At 35.1% G+C, this 20,438-nt stretch overlaps 1 protein-coding gene across 1 annotated transcript in view; it reads left to right on the top strand.

The window, feature by feature from the left end:
• Positions 1-20,438, top strand: part of ADAMTS6 (ADAM metallopeptidase with thrombospondin type 1 motif 6) — a gene marked incomplete at both ends in the record, with an annotated part of 150,480 nt that overhangs the window by 93,027 nt on the left and 37,015 nt on the right. Inside the window, 5 exons of the mRNA XM_084305203.1 lie at positions 3,942-4,087; positions 6,322-6,385; positions 15,919-16,021; positions 17,137-17,270; positions 19,807-19,930. Coding sequence (XP_084161329.1) covers positions 3,942-4,087; positions 6,322-6,385; positions 15,919-16,021; positions 17,137-17,270; positions 19,807-19,930 — 571 coding nt within the window. The remainder of the gene's footprint in view (positions 1-3,941; positions 4,088-6,321; positions 6,386-15,918; positions 16,022-17,136; positions 17,271-19,806; positions 19,931-20,438) is intronic.

Genomic DNA, 20,438 nt, shown 5'->3' with positions numbered 1-20,438 from the left:
TCATGCTTTAGTGAAGGGGTTTGTGTATTGGTTGGGTTCCAAAAGGTATGCTTTTTCCAAATCTTATAGTAATCGTTTTAAGTATAGATGAAGATTAAAACTGATAGATTTAAAAGGACTCTAATGAGGAAATACTGTATATGAAACAAAAAGACAACACTGATAGCATAATTTATTTTTGTCTTTGAATTTAAAGTAATAAAAAAATAACCTCTTCTAACATCGTTGTATAAACCCATACCAAGCAAGTAAATGAGGGAAAAATGTACAAAAAGTGAAAACAGTGTGCTGAAAGAACAATTTAAATACCTGGATTATGTGGTAATCTAAATTCACATTAGTACTGGGCATCAAGTTTCCTTGCAAAATAATTGCAGAAATACTGATTGAAAATTAATCCTTATAGTTGAAATGGCAAGCTTAAATTTAATTAAGCTTTTTTTTTCTCCGAAAAAATAAATAATTTTTCCTCACTATCACAAATACTTCCTCTGTTAGTTTTCAAAAAGTATATTATTGTAAATACCTACAGTTCTCTCAAATGTGCCACAGTGACATACCTTCTTTTATTATTAATGATCTTTATAAGAAGAATCCCACATTATTTAAAGTTTTGTGCCTCTTTAATATGTATCCAAGTGCATCACCACTGTCTTTCTCACCCAACTAATTGAAAGTTACTTCTTCATTGTGAGAGGAGAATTAACATTTCAGTTCTAAACCCTTAATAAAGGATTGTACTTCTAAAATAGCTGTCATCTCCCCTTTTTTTCTTCATATCCTGTTCACTAAGTAGACCGTAACCTCATTGTAGGGGTTATTATAATTCTCAGAGAAAAAAAAAATCTGTAGTCCCATTAGAAATAAAAAGATTTTGGCCATTTTGAATTAATTGGACAGAGATTCTATGCATCACTTGCCTCTGGTGAAAGATGAATATGCATTAGAAAATTAAAAAGATATACCAAAGTGGACAGTAAGTGTTCAGATTTAACTTCAGTAGAGGAGGAAAAACAGCACTGAAGGAGTTTTTATAGGGGAAAATGGGAGTATGGAAGAAAGAAATGTTTGGTTGGCAGAGGACATTGCAGAGTACAGGAATCTTATACAAGTTTGGAAGAATAAAACAGGTGAAATGCACCTGCATATTATGTACAGTCATAACACCACAAAGGTTTGTTTGCATGTTCTGTTTGTACATAGATGGTATTAGTTTGGGTTTAATTGTGTTTTTCATTTATGAATCTTGATTTTGACATGTAACATTTTTACAACGTATTTATTAATCTAATTTATTACCATACATTTTTACTCTCAGAAGCATTTTAATTTTTAGCAGTTGACTTTCGTATTACATAATTACTTGTGTACTTCTGTGTCCTCTGTAATAGACTGCCACAATTCATTAATGAATGAAATAATTATCACTTAGTTTATCACTATAATGAGAAGAAAAACAGAAAATTCTAATTCTTCATAATTAATACACATAAATTTACTTTATTCTCTGTCATACCATATCCATTGTACCATTAGAGGTATTGCAAAACACTACCATATGGATACAGCTATACCAGCTGAAAGTAGGTGTTCAGTATCACCAGAAACCTCTGAGTTGTAAATTTACAACTGTAAGGAGGATAAACTATATTTTGCTCAGAAGAGCTCCATGAAACCTTGTGTCCTTCTGTGTTTTTTTTCCTTAAGAAGCATGTGGTGGGTTGACCCCAGCTGACAGCTAAGTCCCCACCCAGTTTCTTTCTTAGTTCCCCACAGCACGATGGAGGACAGAATCAGAAAGGCAAAGGCAAAACTGAGAAAGATTCATCTGTCTAGACGGAGGCAGTTTAAGAAATGCAGGGAAAAAAAAAATAAAAAAGGGAAAAAACGAACAACCACAAGTGATGCAAAGGCAATCAATCACTCACCACCTCCTACCAGCAGACCAATGCGCAGCCAGTCTCTAAGCAACAACTTGCTTGGAAAGACTCCCCCCCACAGTGTGATTGCTGAGCATGATGCCAGTTTTATTGTTGAGCAAGATGTTCTGGGGTGTGGGGTATCCTTTTGCCAGTTCAGGTCAGCTTTGCTGGCTCTGTCGCCTTCTAGCCTCTTGCCTACCCGCAGCCTGCTCACTGGAGGGGCAGAGTGAGAAACAGAGAAAGCCTTGAGGCCGTGCAGGCACTGTTCAGCTAAGAGTGGTGTGTTATCAATTCTGTTTGGTCACAGATCTAAAACACAGCACCACTTGGGCTGAGATGACAAAAACTGACCCAACCAGACCTGGTAGAAAAGGCAATGCATTTGGAGCTTGAGGTTTAAGATAATCTTCTTTATACACTTGTAAGCGTATGGGTGCTGGTTTTTGTTTCTCCAAATAATAGAGGATGAGTTTTATAAATAGAAATGTGCTGGACAGTAACAGCAGTGCTTTAAAATAAGTTCAGGTACTGCACATACAGAGAAAAAAGTGGTCATGGAGAATAAAAATGTGCTGAGATAAGAAACAAGGATGATAGAGAAATAATGCTAGAGACTTCACTTATTAATGTTAAATGGTAGCATGTGTTTTTTATGCAAAACTACTTTGTATCTAGGTGTATTTGCTGATGATAAGCTACATATTTTTTTTTAATGTTCATTCTCTGTAGCTACAGTCACAGAAACTTTGATGTGCTTGACAATCAACTTACATTTGTATTCAACATGAAATTTCTAATTAGGAACTAATATGAAATTTTAGTTGATTATCACTGCGCATAATCCTTGTTTATATCAAACTTCAATTATTTTTTTTTCTGAATAGTGATTGAAGGTTAAATTATCTTGTCAGTTGCTTTCATAAAAATTGAGAGAAATTCAAAGCATTGTCAGTGCCTGCATTTGCTCTTTTGTGTTTGTCCCAGCATTGTTGGGACTGACACTTTAGGTGAGCCTTAGGACTCAGAAGAAAACTTGTTTTTTTTTCTGGACTAGTTAATATAAACTCCTCACTCAGTCTTACTATAGTGCTTATGGGCTGTCTCACCATGTTTTCTGTCTATGTCTCAGTGAATTTTGTCAAATTCATAGGCTGATTTTGGATACAGCAGTTATCTGTTTCCTTGTTTTTCTTGAAACGAAGGGTTTTTGTGTCTGCTATGGGACTTGAAGGCAGTTTAAGCAACAGATACTCACCTTTTGGAACTGAAATGTGCAAGTTGAGGACACAGTAAACCTGCGGCCATGCTGTTTTCTGTTGCCCAACACAGTGATGGCAGGAATAATTTACATAACTGTTCTAGACTTTCAGTGATACACCAGAATGTGAATCAAACTGTAAGCTCCTGGGTTATTTCCCAAATCGTTTAAAAGTTGCTGATACAGGAAATTATTAATTAAATTTTACAATACCAATTTGTTTGAATTGTCTGACATTTTTTATGTCCAGTGTAATTAGCAATATTGCAAAGGTTCAGGGTTTGCAGGGAAAAACCTTCTTAAGAATATGATGGGGGGAATTTTTCATTTTGCATAATAAAGCTACTACACGAATCCTAAGTGGAAGGCATTTTGTTTAATCTTAGAAGTGGATCATAGTGTTTGAAAAGAATGTAACTTGTGGTTCCTTTAATGTGAAACATTAAGGAGGATGTATGAGGAAAAAAGAAAGTCTTAATTTTAAGCTTGCTTAAACTTCTGGTGTGTGTTAGAGACTTATAATTCAGGGCTTAGTGAAGTCAATTAACAAATCACACACACTCTCACCACACACCCTCACCGATGTTTAAACATGGCTACAAAAAGTAAAATATTAGTGTTATCTGTATGGAGAATGCTAATGCCTATAATTGGTCATAGCCTGACACTTAGGTTTTTCTGCCCTGATAAACATCAGCCTGGAAGCTAATTTTTTTTAATTATTATTATTATTTGTTTTGTTTGTCTCTGAAATCTTTCAGTGGTGTTATCAGGGAGAGTGTGTACCTTTTGGCACTTGGCCCCAGAGCATAGATGGAGGTTGGGGTCCATGGTCAATATGGGGTGAATGCAGCAGGACCTGCGGTGGCGGAGTCTCCTCATCTATAAGACACTGTGACAGTCCAGCGTAAGTAGCTAAAGTAAGCTGGAGCCAACAAAAAGACAGAGTTGGAATTTATTCAAAACTGGTTTCATATGTTTTCTGTAAAAATGTTTTGCAAGTTTGCCAGAGTTTGTCTTCAAAATTGCACACAGAAACAGTTAACAGAAGAAGCTCACGAGACATACTTAAAACAGTTTTTAATTTATCTATTATATACTGTAAAAATTGCTGGATTTATATTTATTAGTAACTAGTACAGTTTTATTTCTGAAACTTCTTTTTATGCAAAATATATTTGAATTATGATTTATATTTCTTCTTTATTCATATCTGTCATTCTAGTCTAGGATATAACAAATGCCAGTCATTTGTTAAAAAAGCAACACTATTTCCAAGATTTTGTGTTCAACAATTTACATATAAGCACACAAGTAATTAGTAATATTACTGAGCATACATTTATATTCTGTCACATTTGACACTTAATTGTGACTTCCCACTGATTCTTAAAACAATTGAGTTACTTCTCTCCCTGCCACCACTCCCTATTGGTCCATCTACTCTCTCTCAAGAGGGGCCAGCTCCTCCACTACAGCTTGGTCTATTCTGTGTATCTGGTAGCCTCTGTCTGCTTCCCAATGTCCTGAGCAGTGTTCCAGAGAAGATCTGTCAGGTAAGTGCTCTTCTCTCTGTCTAGTGCTTCTCAGAGGAGGAATGCTTACTTATTTCCATTGCTGTTCTCTGCTGAATGAACAACTGCTTTTTTTTCTGTTGATGCTTGCTTTGTTTGGGTTACCTCATTGCAAGTATAGCTCTCTGTCAAAGGGTAGTTTTATGACTACATACTTTGCTCTTGTCATGACTCATAAGCTCTACTTCCATCCCCATTACTAGTTCTTAACACTTTTTCTAGAAAACATCAAGCTTCTTTCATGAAAATCAGTTCTGTGACTTCTGTCATTCCTTTTTCATCTTCTCCTTTCTGTACACTGAAGTTTCCTGTTGCTTGTACCCAAGTTTTGCAAGCTAAGCTGTATTTCAGCTTTCTACTGTTGTTTGCAAGACAGACACCATGATGTGACATTACTGCTGTTTAAGGCAGTCTGATCACTTTTTGTCTTTAGCAATTACAATCAGTCAATTCTGGCGAATGCCACTACTTATTGAATAGATTCAAAAGTAAAAATTGTGTGTACTTACATAGATTACATGTCAGGCAATGTTACTGAGAAAATAATAAATTAAGCACATTATTTTTTTTCACAGCACTGTGTAAAAACATTAGAGAAATATTTGCTTGAAGCACAATTAATTTTATAAGATTTTTTTTTTTAACTACTTCTGTCTCCATGTACATCAGTTGGTATGTTGAAGGATAATTATATCTTAAATGTTTAACAGTGTAGCCAGAACGTGATTTTTTTTTCCATGTTTGCATTAGGAAAAAATTCCCTTTGGTTCATTAATTAAGATGAGTATTTCTAGGATAGGGCTGCTTGGACAAATGCCTGTACTGTGAAAAACATTATTAATTTACTTTTTTGCTAACTGTAAATTCTTCTTTATCATAAAACAATCAGTGTTTTTCCTTTTTGCTTTCTTGTTACAAGCCAAAGATCAGATGTTTGATTAATCTTCCACTTACGTCAATATTAATTTGTTATTTGACCTCAGTGGGAGATAGCTAATGTTCCTGAACAATCTGGGAATTAAGTGCCAGTGTCCTAATTACACTAATAGAAACCTGCTTGCTCTGCGGTTTCTTTAGATTTAGTACTACTTAATTCAAATCATAATGAGATTCATGAAGAAGCAGTTTTTGTTGCTGACTCCAGTATTTAGCAGGCAGTTTCATCATTTTGTTATGTTTTAAAGTGTAATATGAGCAGATTAAAAAAAAAAAAAGTCATCTAGGTTGCTTATACATCTTTCATTCTGGTTTTACAAAGCATTCAAATAATTGAAAGCAATACCTTTTTAATATGTTCAAAATACATTTATACTGTATTGTTTGAAATCTGTGCAAACAAGATAAATATTATGTATGAAGACTTTAAAATACCCAGTGCTGTCTTCTGTGTGCTGGAGTTCAAGTCAATACCACAATTCATATTAAAGAAAATACTGTAAAATTGCACCTTAAAACTTCCATGTGCTTTTGTTTTTGTTATGTAGCAATATTTATCTTAGTAATGTATATCTCGTGAACTTATGTTTATACTGAAATATACACTAACTCATAAAAAATATTTTTCCAGACCTTCAGGTGGAGGTAAATACTGTCTTGGAGAAAGGAAGCGGTATCGCTCCTGCAATACTGATGTAAGTGAACTTAGTTCCACTGTAGAAACAACTTGTCTGTTTTCATTTTATTAGCAATAGATTAAATAGTGTTTTTAGCTATTTAAATAATAAATTATGCTAAATAATACAATTTTTAAAATAACATTTTTTCCTGACACAGAAAAGCCGCGAATTCTGCATTTTACATGTGTGCTTTATACAGCAGGCACCCTACATGTTCTAATAAATTTTCAACCTAAATTTCATGTTGGAAATTAGAAGAAATTTTTTTTCTCAGAAAGAGCAGTCAGGCATTGGAATGGGTTGCCCAGGGAGGTGGTGGCATCACTGTCCCTGGGGGTGTTTAAGTAAAGGTTGGACATGGTGCTTAGGGACATGGTTTAGTGGGTGATATTGGTGGTAGGGGGATGTTTGGACCAGGAGACCTTGGAGGGCTTTTCCAACCTTAATGATTCTGTGATTCCATGAAATGTTGGGATGTCTATCTCAATGTGAAGTCCAGCTGGTGCCTTCACATTATTGAGAAGAGTGAGTTCAACTTGAGCAAGTATGTTTAAGGTGAACAAGGAGCATAAGGAATCCCATTCCACAACAGAGAAAAGGTTTGTGTAGAACACCAGTGTGTTCTTTTCCAACTGTAATAACAGATGCTTCAGGAAAAAATCACTGAATTGAGGGACCCAAGGCTTGACGTTTCCATGGTATACCTAAGAGTTTCCAGAAACTGAGTGTTAAAAAATTTCTTGAACTCCACATCTTATCTTTACCTTTTTTAACCTCCACCATTCCTCCACTTGTAAACCTGCTTACCCTTTTTATACCTTTATAAGTTCCAGTGGTAATATGTTACGCAGTCCTCTTAGACATTTTGTGAAAATGTTTCTTCTGGTATGCTCTAAGTGCATTGCTTTGCCATGAGGTATGTGTTGGTTCATGTGTTACCATCATGATCATACAGTTTCATTTTAGAGCTGAGTCCATCAAGTAATGATGTGCCACTGTGGGAGTGGGGCACTGTATAAATGTTTGAAATCAAAAAATGAGCAAAAATTATACATTCAAGTAAGTTAAAAAATGAACCAGGAAGAAGTAAATACCAATAAACCAGTTAAATAATAAGTTTCCAAGTTAGTAGCAATACAAACAAAAGCAGGCTTCCTTTTTGTTTTGTTTTCCAAATGCATCTTAATTTTCTTAAAACAAGAAAGTTAGTAACAGTGGAAGAGTCTGTGTACATTAATGGTGTTATTTCACCTGTTCATCTTTTGATATACATCAGGAAAAAATACAGTAGTTCTTGTTCTAGTTCCTTGAAAACACCTTGTTTTTATGATCACTATTAATTATTGTGTGCTATTTCTGCAAAGTTCTCTGTAAGGGATATTCTCATTGTTCAACAGTGTTAAAAATTCCCAGATTCAAAATCAATTCCCTACTTCAAATCACAGCCACTCTGTTCATGCAGCCAAGATGTGTCATTAGGCCTTTTTACCAAAGTGTTGTAAGAGAAACTGCTGAGCTACTTGTCTATCATGAGCTGCAGAACTTCTCCAATCACACTGCCTTCCATATTACAGAGCACCATTCGGGAAAACCTGGCCATCTTACTTTCTCAGTAGATTTATATTTTTGTGTTTACTGTCTTTGTGAATTTTTTCATTTGAATGAATCCAGCTTCCCAGATGATACTCTGTAATCAATTTACCATCATCTTATTTTTCATTCAACTGGTCCTCATGTAATTGGGAAGCTTTCTAAGTGATAATTTTATTTATGGTTCCAGTGCAAAAATGAAAACATTGAGTAATATTTAACATGTTTCTCATATTTACAGTTGATAGAAACTTCACCTGTGAATTGACTTCACCAAATGATGATCTCTTACTGAAGGTCTATCACTTGAAAGCTGATAGTCAATATTTAGTAAATTTGTTGGATGCTCTACTGATTTTTTATTTTATTTTTTAGTCAGGGTGTAGTGCACTACCAGATCAAATGGTTTATACAGATCTAAGCATATTTCAGTATTCTGTTATTTTCACCAGGAAGTTGTATAAAGCTGATAAAAAGTGTTTTTGAGTTCTGATTTATCTTTCTTCTATCAGTTAAGTCACTACCAATTTCTCTGTTCATTTTGAATTGATATCAGACAAACTGTGTTCTATTTGCCCTTTTCAAATACTCCTCTTTTTACCTATCACTGTTTCAGTTTGTATGCATAGTCTAAGATTTGTTTAAAAATTCACATGGACAAACTGAAGACCTTCTCCCTTAGCTCTTTCAGAACTCTTGAGGTCTAGTTCTCCAGGTATTCTTATTTAACGTATTTATCTCCAGTAGGCATTTGTTAGCATCTGCTACAGTAACTCATACACGAGAAAAAATAGATAATACATTATCCTGCTACCTCACAAGTACACAACAATTTTTAAATGCTTAAAAAATAAATAAATAAAATAATCATACCTAGTGATATTGTTGAAATGCTGCTAGGATTTCTTTTATTCTTGTCATTTTTTATTTCATATTGTCAGAAACTTTTCAGACAGTTTTCTTCCAAATCTGCTTTGCCTGCCTTATCTCCATATGCTTCTCGCTTATTACTGAGGAAGCTCAAAAGGTCACAGAAGGAACATCTGCAAAGTACCTGAGAAGACCACTTAGACTGTTTCCTGGTTCAAAGACAAAATCGAAACCAACTGTAATTAGTCCATTCTCAACTGATGGTTAAGCAGTTGTCAGACCTGTTTTGAACTATCTCCAGTCAGAGAGATATCGCTATGATCTTTATCTAAAATGTAGCATGTTTCCTTTAAGGCTCTTACTCTGTCCAAAGTGCAATTTAGAAGATAGCTGGTCTTACTCCCCCTGTGGCAGCTTTTCCTGTGTTTGAAGACCACTGTCATCTCCTCTTAGTCTTCTTTACACCAAACAGTGTCTCTTTTAATCATCTTTGTCATCCCAGTAGTGCACATCTTCCTGAAGTGTGGTACCAAACCTACCTATGCATAGGTTTCTAGTTCCAGTCAAAACAAGGCATAACCTAGAACTAAGTATGTCATCTTAGTGATGAGATTCTGTTTATAAATTATAGTATTGTGTTCTTATGTCTTAAAACTGACGTTTATTCTGCACGTATTGATCCATAGCACCCAAATAAATCCCTTTCTAAGGCGTTGTTGTTTAGGAGGCCATTCCTCAGATTGTCCTGTACAGTTGATTGGTCCTACCCAAGTGTAGTGATTTGCTTCCATTGCTTTATTTCAAATCACTGCTTCAAGTTACCAAAACCTTCTAAAATTATAGTCCTTTATTCCAAAGTGTGTATTCCCTACCTGTAGTCAGATTTCAATAGTTTATACAGGGATTTGGAAAGGAAACTTCAAAAAACAAATCTTGAACAATAACATAATTGGGCCAGGGTATTTACAAATGCCATTCTTACTATTTGACTGTGAATAATTTTTAAAAATCGTTTTTCTGTGAGGTATGTTTTTTCAGTGCATAAATATACTACGACTTACAGAAGTCTAAATTTACTGTTGTAATGGTTTTGATGATTGTAGTCCATTTCTTTTATAGTAATATTTAGGGTTCTAAATAGCTAAGAATTGCTGAGGCTAGTATATTTTGTTTCAAGATTTATTGCAGTCCTTAGTGCTTGACATTTTTAAAGGAATGGTATGTTTGATTAATGTAAGCACTAAGAGCATGCAAATCTGTCATTGTTTTTATGAAAAATGTGTTGTTTGTACATCTTTTCTGTTGAATTTTTTGCAGTGTCAACATTCATTGCCCATCTGTAATTTTAGATGTAACACTCCCTCTAGCTCCTGCTATTCATATACAACAAAAAAAAACACACCCTCGTTTTGACTTCATTTTTCTTTCAGTGAAGAGTTAGTTCTGTTGCCCTTTCTTTTGACCATTTTCATTCTTTGGAAACAGTGCACACACTCCTACTAGGCATATTTCTCATCAAAGACTTCCAAAGCCATATATGACTTCTTAATTCTAAAGGCATCTGCTAATGGAAACATTGAGATCAGCAGAAAAGAACATTAGCTAATGAGTCCTGGAAACAAAAGGTAGTAGAAAGAACACATTCATCAGAAACATATTTTCTAACATCAACCACAGTACCTCTTACTTCTGTTGGAAAAAAATGCTTATTTACTTATATAAATTAGGAAATAAAAAACAAACCCATGAAATTGCAAGACACAATATCTCAGTTAAAATAAGTCATTGTCTCGCTTAACATATATCTAGGATGTGAAACTTAATCTGATACACATGTAGGACTGTAAAAGGCTCCTTATTTTTAAAATACAGTAACATGTTTTGTTTACAGGTTTTGTAAATGGTTTATTTACTTGAAAGTATAAATGTATACATACCTTTAAAAGATTTAAGTTCTTCAACCTTTTTTTTCTCTTAGGCAAAGGACTCCTGTTGCTTCCTTCCTTTACGCATATATTCATTCACAGCTACTGTTCATCGCTTTCATAAATTTAGTATTTTCAATCCTGTTATATGTAAAATCTATCCACGTGAGGAATTACATCTTGGAACAGTATCTGAGTTTCGACTATTACCCTTCTGGCCTTTCGTTAATAGGAAGCCTAGTCAATTACTGAGGTCTGCCTGACTTGAAGTTCCAAGAAAAACAGATTTCTGTGAGATCAGATGTTTGGTGTTGCGTCAGTGTTGGTTCAGTGACTTGTTAACAATTGTTAAACTATTTTTGCTTTTTGTCGTAAAAACTTTTGATGTTCTTCTTAAAGTGGGTGCTTTTTTGACTCAAAATTTTAAATGTTTCATCATCTTCTCAGAACCTTCTTCAGACACGATTATAAGTTCTTTTACATTTGTTAGATTCCTGCCTTACAAACTGCAGTCTCCTATAAGAGAGTTTGGAAACACAAGCAGTCTGTAGCCATGAAAAATTCCACGAAAAATGTGAAATATCTTACCCACTAAAGTGAAGCAGTTATTGCACAATTATTCTGGGTGAAGAGCATCTACACAGAGAGATAGTGCCAAAAAGCTGACATCTTGTAAATGTATATTGTAGCTAATCTTGCAGTAACCTGTTTGCACTACTATTGGTATTATTTTGAATACATATCTTGAGGACATCATCTTTAGTTTTACTTCCTCTCAGGTACCAGTTACGTACAGGAAATAAAGTAAAGCAACATAAATAAATTTCAGTGTAAATTACATTTTTTTTTCTTTAGACTACAGAATATTGTATATTTTGGGCTATCATTTGGTAACTGCAGTCTGCAAAATGGCAGCCTTTTTACTAAATCCACCTGAAAGCTGGATTCAACTAATGATTCAGAGTATTCTAAATAATGATTCAGATGAAGAGCCAGATCCTGAGGTCAGTCAGGGTTCCCTGAGAAGACATAGCCACTAAAACTTATTTTATTGCAAAGGTTATCAAATCTGTCAATGGAATGATGGATTAGCAGCCAAATACACTGGGTTATAGAAAAGCTTTGACATCATAGATATATTATTTTTTAAAATTAATTTAACTGTACTTGAAGTAAAAGAAGCCACAATTAAATCTGCAGGACTACCGAAACCAGACAGAATGTTAAGAAACCAGGAACATTGTCACACCCCTATCTGCAGTACTTTCTCTGATGATTGAAATCTCCAGCTGCATTCTTACTCATTTTAAACTCATAATTTTAAGACAAAATTAACAACATTTAGTAGTACCAATGTATGTTAACTAAATTGTATCCAGTGATGTCAGGTAGTAAAATAGTTGGAATTAGAAATGAGTATTGTCTTTGTGATCTGCTAATGCAGGTCTGAGTTGAAAGAGCCCTTATTTTAAAAGTAGGTAAGCCTGTGTAATAAAACTAGTTTTCCTACAAGCACAAAAGCAGGTTATGCGATAAAAAATATGCTGTTCAATATGAAAGCCTTTGGCATCATTAGTCTTTTCAATAGTGATCTTTCTGTGAGTGACTCCCTTCAGGAATTATCTCATTTATTTAAATAAGATCTGGAGTGTGCCAGGTATGCCAAAAGCATGCTAGAATATCAGTACTGAAGACCTTTTCAATCTTCTTTGTTATCACAGGTGATTGATAAAATGTCTCTAGTAGCTTTTTCTCCTGTTCTGTTACTGTTTCATTACCTGCAACCTAGAAGGAAAGTCATCCAAATTGATAACAGTTGCATTCTTTGTTTCCTTGAGCTACTACAGTGATCTTAGGCTTTTTCAGACTTTTTATAATGCTGTGGCTGAAATTCTTCCTGTGTAGAGGAATCACGTATGAAACTACACATGTCACTATATTTGTGTCATGGGTATAATAACAAAAGATTCTTAGTCTAGGCAAAGATGACCTAAGATGTATGATGAAAAGACAACTACTCCTGCAGTAACCTTCCTATTATGTCTCTTAAGTAAAGTTGCATTGTTTATCACCTTGAGTAGCAGCAATCATTCTACATCCCAGGTCCTTTTCTGCAAAGTTCCTTTCCAACTGAGAGGCCCCCAGCATGAGACCCACAACTGACATGCTGAATGCATGAGGATATTCCTCCCTGTGTTCAGGACTTTGCATTTCTCTTTTGTTTAATATTATGATGTTTCTATGGGTCCATTTAACACCCTATTGAGGTCTCTCTGGATGCCATTGTGACCCTCAGTTGTTGTTAGCCACTACTCCCAGTTCTCTGCCATCTGCAAACTTGCTGAGAGTGCACTCTTCTTCATCATCTGGCTTATTAATGAAGATGATGATGCCTCAAAATATATCTGAGATCACCGTCAAACAAGAGAAGTAAGACTATATCTCAAAAGTCAGATTATGAGAATGTTATTCAGAGAAAGGATTTCATGGTGTCTTTTGCAGGGGAGTTTAACTAACTTGCACATCAGTAAAATAGCAGCCATACAAATTAGTGTCTTAGCATGCTGGGTTAAAAATGGGCTGGATGACCGGGTCCAGAGAGTAATGGTGAATGGAGAGAAATCCAGCTGATCATCAGTGGTATTCCTCAGGGGCTGGTGTTGGGGCCTATCCTCTTTAATATCTTTACTGACGATTTGGATGAGGGAACTGAGTGCACCCTCAGTAAGTCTGCAGATGACACCAAGTTGGGGGGAAGTGTCAGTCTGCTGGAGGGTAGGAAGGCCCTGCAGAGGGACCTGGACAGGTTGGGTCGATGGGCAGAGGCCAATGGGATGAGGTTAAACATGGCTAAGTGCCGGGTACTGCACTTTGGCCACAACAACCCCATGCAGCGCTACAGGCCTGGGGCAGAGTGGCTGGAAAGCTGTGCAGAGGAAAAGGATCCGGGGGTGCTGATTGATGCTTGCCTGAACATGAGCTGGCAGTGCGCCCAGGTGGCCAAAAGAAGGCCAACAGCATCTTGGCTTGTATCAGGAACAGTGTAGCCTGCAGGATCAGGGAGGTGATCGTCCCCCTGTACTCAGCTCTAGTGAGGCCATACCTCGAGTACTGTGTTCAGTTTTGGACCCCTCACTGCAAGAACATCGAGGCCCTGGAAGGTGTCCAGAGGAGGGCTACGAAGCTGGTAAAGGGTCTGGAACACAAGTCCTATGAGGAGTGGCTGAGGGACCTGGGGTTGTTTAGTCTGGAGATGCGAAGGCTCAGGGGAGACCTTATTGCTCTCTACAGCTCCCTGAAAGGAAGGTGTGGGGAGCTGGAGGTTGGTCTCTTCTTGCATGTAACTAGTGATAGGACTAGAGGGAATGGCCGCAGGAGGTTGAGGTTGGAAATGAGGAGACATTTCTTCTCAGAAAGAGCAGTCAGGCTTTGGAATGGGTTGCCCAGGGAGGTGATGGCATCACGGTCCTTGTGGGAAGGTTGCCCTTAGTGCTTAGGGGCATGGTTTAGTGGGTGATATTGGTGGTAGGGGGATGGTTGGACCATGTGATCTTGGAGGTCTTTTCCAACCTTAATGATTCTATGATTGATTCTATGATTCTACCTGGAGCTGAAGAATAGGATGAATTGACCAGTATCAGTGAGATTGGTCACAACCTTTGAGGTATGTCAGGTTACTTCTTTCTGCTGCTTGGAGAGTAAGATGCAAATAGGCAAATACAGCTGGTGTAACCGATTAAAAATATTTTTTTCTTCTTATTTTATTTGCACACAGTTATTATTGTCAGTATTGTGCTCTGAAGGACTTTAATTAATGAAGCAGCAGTAACTTTTTTTTTTTTTTTTTTTTACCAGTAAATGCCTTATATTCAAAAGTGTATTATTTAATAAGAAGGATATAATAGAGTGATTTATACACAAAATTTAAATTGCGAGACTCTAGTATCCAGCATTTTCATTAAATTCAGAACTGGAAAAGAATGTAGTTTCTGAATCATAGTGCAATAGGATGGCTGTGGTAGGAACGTGATTCATGTGTACTGAGAATTATAATTATTATGTTAATATTTGCATTGTTAAGTAGATTTTTATCATACATGTTTATACAGATCCTTTCACTTGATTGCATTTCAGATTCCTCAACAGTGCTAACTAGCTTAGATATTTATAGGAAGACTAGTAAAACTGCCATGAAATGGACTCTTCTGTTGCTCATAAAATAGTAATATTTATTCACAACTCTCATTTCTGTCAAACAATCTCTTTTCTCTTTCAGTCTAAAAATGATTTTAATCTGTATTTCAAATACTTTGTCTGATGACACTTGCAATTGCAGCTGCTACTTAAACATTGATAGTAATGTTTAATGTGCTATCTGAATTTTGTGTGTATTCAAAATTGTCATTTGAACTTGCTGATGAAAAAATTGAGAAATAGCTAAGAATTCAGTTTTTCCTGAAATTCTTTCCTGATATGATTTTCACTTAAATCTATCATTACTCCACATAAGACAGTTATTTTTCTTTTTTTTTTTTTTAACTGATAGTGTGAAATAGTGAAAATTTAAATATAAGCACTTGGAGACTGCTTAAATATTACACTTGGAGACTGCTTAGAATTAGAACTAAGCATATCTACTCTTTTTCTCAGCCTTAATGTAATCCTTTTGTCAAAGCTGCAAGTAAGAAACGGTGATAATAGTCTGCAGCTCTTCAGCAAGTGTTTTAATTTCTTTATCCATGTCTTAAAAACATAGCTCAGTACAGCTGCTTATTACAGTACAACTAAGGTTAGAGCTCTTATCAAAATGGTTTTATTTTTTACAGCTGTTTTTTATGTGTGCTTATAAGGAGGTGGCTAATGGATTGATTATGAAGCATAATTTGACATGATTTCGATTGGTTTTGTGGAATTATGGAAACGTCTTTGTTTAGAGTAGTTCAGTTACTTTGTTCCAGCTGAAAGTTGCAAAATAAATGCATCAGTTATAAAGCATATGTTAGTATCAGACCCACAAGATAAAGCAGGGAACCATCTCCTAGTGTCTTGGATGATTTTATTTTTTTATTTGTAGTACAGGTATTTATTTTTATGTTGATATTTAGAAGAAATTATTTTTTTTTAATTTATTTTAATTTATTTTTTTTGTCTGTATGATTTTAGCCATGTCCTTCAGGAGCCCGTGATTTTCGAGAAAAACAATGTGCAGACTTTGACAATATGCCTTTCCGGGGAAAGTATTATAACTGGAAACCCTACACTGGAGGTAATGTGTAGCTTTTCAAAAAATATTTTGTGAGTGAAATCTTAAAACTGTATAAATGTAATACTAAAAGTAGTGTATGTAAATAGAACATTTTGATGAATATATAATAAGTTAAGTTGGGTAACCTTTTGTCAGTTATGAAAAATGTAACAGAAGAGCCATGACAATTCCTTTTTTTTTTTTTTTCTTTTGATGTGGAAAGAGGGTGAGTGTCATTGTAGGGACTCCACTAAGGAACCCTTTTCCACCTGCAGTTGTGATGTTCTTAGATGATCTATAAGTAATTTTGATGTTACAGTGACAAGTTTAGCATAAACATCTCAATAAAATTTTCATTAATTAAGGTGAGAATACTGAGAAATGGAGAAAGAAAGAAAAGCATTCATAAAGTATCCAAGGCTACTTCAATAAGTTGAGTTATAAATAATTATGCTATGCAATAAAAGGATATTTTGAGGAAGAGAAGAGGATTGTAATTTCTTTTTCTCTGTGACAGTTTAGGCAGATTTAGTTGTTTCTGTCATTTTTCAATGTTTCTAACTCGCCTTTTGATTTTTTTAAAAAATTTTATTTTTTCCTGTTCTAAACCCTGAGTAAATCAGTTTCACATTTGTGGTTTTATTTTTCTATAGATTTTTTTTTTTTTAAAGATTAGAAGCCTAAAAGTGACCATTGTGATCACATGATCTGAGCTGAAGCATATTTCAAGTAGTAAGACTGAAGTCCTAACTGACGTAGTCTGATCTTGTTTTTGAAATTTACACTGACATACTTCTAACACTACATTCTTTTCTTATTCGTTTTTCTCAAATGGTGAAGTATCCTTTTTTTTTTTAATTGTTCAATAATCATTAGTGTTGTATTAACATAATAGAATCCTTAAGTAGCTATCCAATCTTGCCATATCTTACTATAAGAAATAATCCTCTCTGCAAAAAAGGGAAGAGTCAAGTAGAGAAATCAATAAGAGAAAGTAAAATAAAGTATATCTATATTACGTGTCAGGTATGAGGGAATTTTATATATTTCAGATTTTTTTTATGCATGTATATTCTTAACTAATTAATATTTTTTCAAGAATTATGTTATTTTTTTTCTTTGGTTTTATTGTCCAGGTGGGGTTAAACCATGTGCATTAAACTGCTTGGCCGAAGGTTATAATTTTTACACTGAACGTGCTCCTGCAGTAATAGATGGGACTCAGTGCAATGCTGACTCACTGGATATCTGTATCAATGGAGAATGCAAGGTTACAAATGCTTTATAAAGTACTTACAGATTACTTTGTTTTGTCTGTTATATCCTACATTTAATTATGGTATCTGATGGTTACTTGCGTGAAACAGGATTGTTGATGAAGTTCTTAATGAAAGAGTCAGAGACAAAGAGGTAAAAAAAGGTATTGCATTATCATAGAATTATGGAATGATTCGGGTTGGAAGGGACCTCTAAAGATAGTCTAGTTCCAACCCCTCTGCTATGGGCAGGAACATTTTTTGCTACACTGGGTTGACCTAAGCCCCATCCTACCTGACCTTGAATACTTCCAAGGAGGGGACTTTGTCAGCTTCTTTGGCCAACCTGTTCCAGTGCCTCACCATCTTCCATAGTGAAGGATTTCTTCCTTGCATCTAATCTAAGTCTACCCTCTTCCAGTGGCTTTACCCCTTGTCCTGTATCTACGTGCCCTTTTATAAAGTCTTTATCCATTTTTCTTAGACGCCCTTTTAAGTATTGAAGGGCTGCAATAAGGTGTCCTCAGAACCTTTTCTCCAGGCTAAACATCCCCTGCTCTCTCAGCCCCTCTTCATAGGAGAGGTGCCCCTTCATCATCTTTGTGGCCCTCCTCTGGACTCCTTCTAATAGGTCCATGTCCTTCTTGTGCTGGAGGTCCCAGAGCTGAATGCATCACTTCAGGTGGGGTCTCATGAGGGCAGAGTAGATGGTGAGAATCACCTCCCTCCACTTTCTGGCTGCAATTCTTTTGATGCAGCCTGAGATTTAGTTGTTTTTCTGGGATGCAAGTGCATACTGCCAGTTCAAGTCCAATTTTTCATTTGCCTGTACCCCAAGTCCTTCTCTGTATGGCTGCGATCAATCCAATATTAGCCTAGCCTGTACTCATGTTTGGGATTGTCCTGACCCAGGTGGAGCACATTGTACTTGACCAAATAAGACAAATCATTCAAATTAGCTCCTCACAGACATTAAAGCAGATTAGAGTTCTTCATTTTGCCATCTTTTATCTTGCTTTGTGGTTTCTGTGTAAACTATCAGTGGAAAAAGCAACAGGAGATGAGCATATTCCTTGTACTATTCCAAGGCCTGTTCCATCATTCCAATTAGAACACTACTCTGGAAGAAAAACAGTAAACATGAACATATTAATCTGTTTCTCCACAAATAGTTCATCCTGTTGGAAACAATTCTACTGTTAATTAACTTGGAACAGAAATCTGTCACTGTCACAATGTGAAAGAGTGTATAAGGGCAAGTATTTGCCATTTACTAAAAATACAGTTACCTTGTAAGGTTCTTATAGAACTGTATTACATGAATTTGAAGAAAATTGGATGTCTGTGCCATATTTTTGTTATATTCATCATACTGCTGCTTCAGTTTAGCAAAGCATTTAATTATGTATTTAAGTCTAAACATTTGAATAGTGTTGGTGACTAGTAAAAATCATCTGATTTTGCTGAAACCACTAACATACCTAAAGCTTACTCAAGACTTAAGTGGTTTGCTATACTGAATGCTGAAGATTTATGTTTATTGAATAATACGATGAGATTTACCATTAGTAATCTAAGCAAAAAAAGTACAAAAAATAACCTGTGGAATTCTGGTGTACTTCGTAAATAAGAACATTCTAGCACTTTGGAGAAGTCTTTTAAAACTAATAACCAGACTAAAACTCAAGTTTGAGGGGGCTGTGTAAAAAAAAAGCAGGTCCTTTTCATCTTGGCGAATTACGAAATTGAAGTATAAGTGGTTAGAATAATACTGTTTTTTCAATTACTTGCAGTATTTTAGCTTCTGACCTATGTATTAACCTGTTTGCAAGTTAAAACCAAGCTATGCAGCTGCCTCCTATTTTATATAAACCCCAGACAAAAATGTCAATGTCCAGTGTTTGTTCTCATTTTGTTTGGTTTGGTTTGGCTTTTGTTCTGTTTTTTAGGTATCTGACTGTATATATTTGCATTAGGTTTCTAATAGTGATGAATAAATTAGTCAGATGCAGATGCTCATTGTTCACTGTACATAGATTTCTCAAGTAGATAAGTAGTCTATAAAGTTGTAAATTCCTTTGTAAATAATATTTATGCTACATAAACGTTTAAGAAAACTACAGCTAATGTTTCCCTTAAACTGATACAGATTAAACACAATTAGCCCTTGTAATATTAAATAAAAAGGTCACTACTCATTTATTAATAATTGTAATAATTACATTGTTTGTAAATTGCTATGAGATCCCCACCTGAAAGTCACAGTAGAAATAGAAAATATTTATTAATCAAGACTTAACAGTAAGCCAAAATTTATTTTCAGTAAGTCAAAGTTTGTTTTTAGTAAGCCAAAATTTTGTTTTGATTTTTTAAGTTTCTTCACTTCTTGCAAGTGAAAACCCACTTAATAGTAGCAGGTATTGGAAACAGAATAGATAGAAAGAATGAATATCTTTCTGAATATCTTACAATTGAGTGAAATACTTCAACGATCTATGAAGGTAAAGGTGTAAGAAAACTGTTAAAATATTTTTTCTTTTCTTCTCTTAGCATGTGGGTTGTGATAATATTTTGGGGTCTGATGCTAAGGAAGATAGATGCCGTGTTTGTGGAGGAGATGGGAGTACATGTGAAGCAATTGAAGGTTTCTTCAATGATTCATTGCCCAGAGGAGGTATGCACATACAAGTCCATTCTGTTGTATTTATGTGGCTATTTAAAACATAACAGTGTTCCAACTGATTTCCAGCATTGCATTGCTGGCAGTCATACACTGTGACTACTTTTGCCTAGTTGTTTCCTTTTCCTATGTTAGTTTGGATTTCTATAAAATACAGTCATATATTTTCTTACTTAATCTTACTTACTTAGTTCTGCTGATGTTAAATGCACTCAACAAGAAGTGGGTGATTAGTTTTAATTTTAGTGTAATCTGTTATTTGTAATCATGTATATGACTATACATGACATTTTAGAATAGAAAGGATCCAGAAGAGTCTTTTATGCTCATGTTATTAAGAAAATAAATATATATGGAAATATATAAGGGTGATTAGTTGAAAACTTAACTCAGAATAGAAAATACTAGTGTTGCAGTGATTCTCTGTTACTGCATCTGCTCCATCTAATTAAACCTTACTATCTTATTATCTTATTAAATCTTAACTAATATTGCATGTGGT

Source organism: Netta rufina, assembly GCF_964035555.1.
Source record: "Netta rufina genome assembly, chromosome: Z".
NCBI lineage: Eukaryota > Metazoa > Chordata > Aves > Anseriformes > Anatidae > Netta > Netta rufina.
This window is presented reverse-complemented; position numbering and strand designations above follow the sequence as displayed.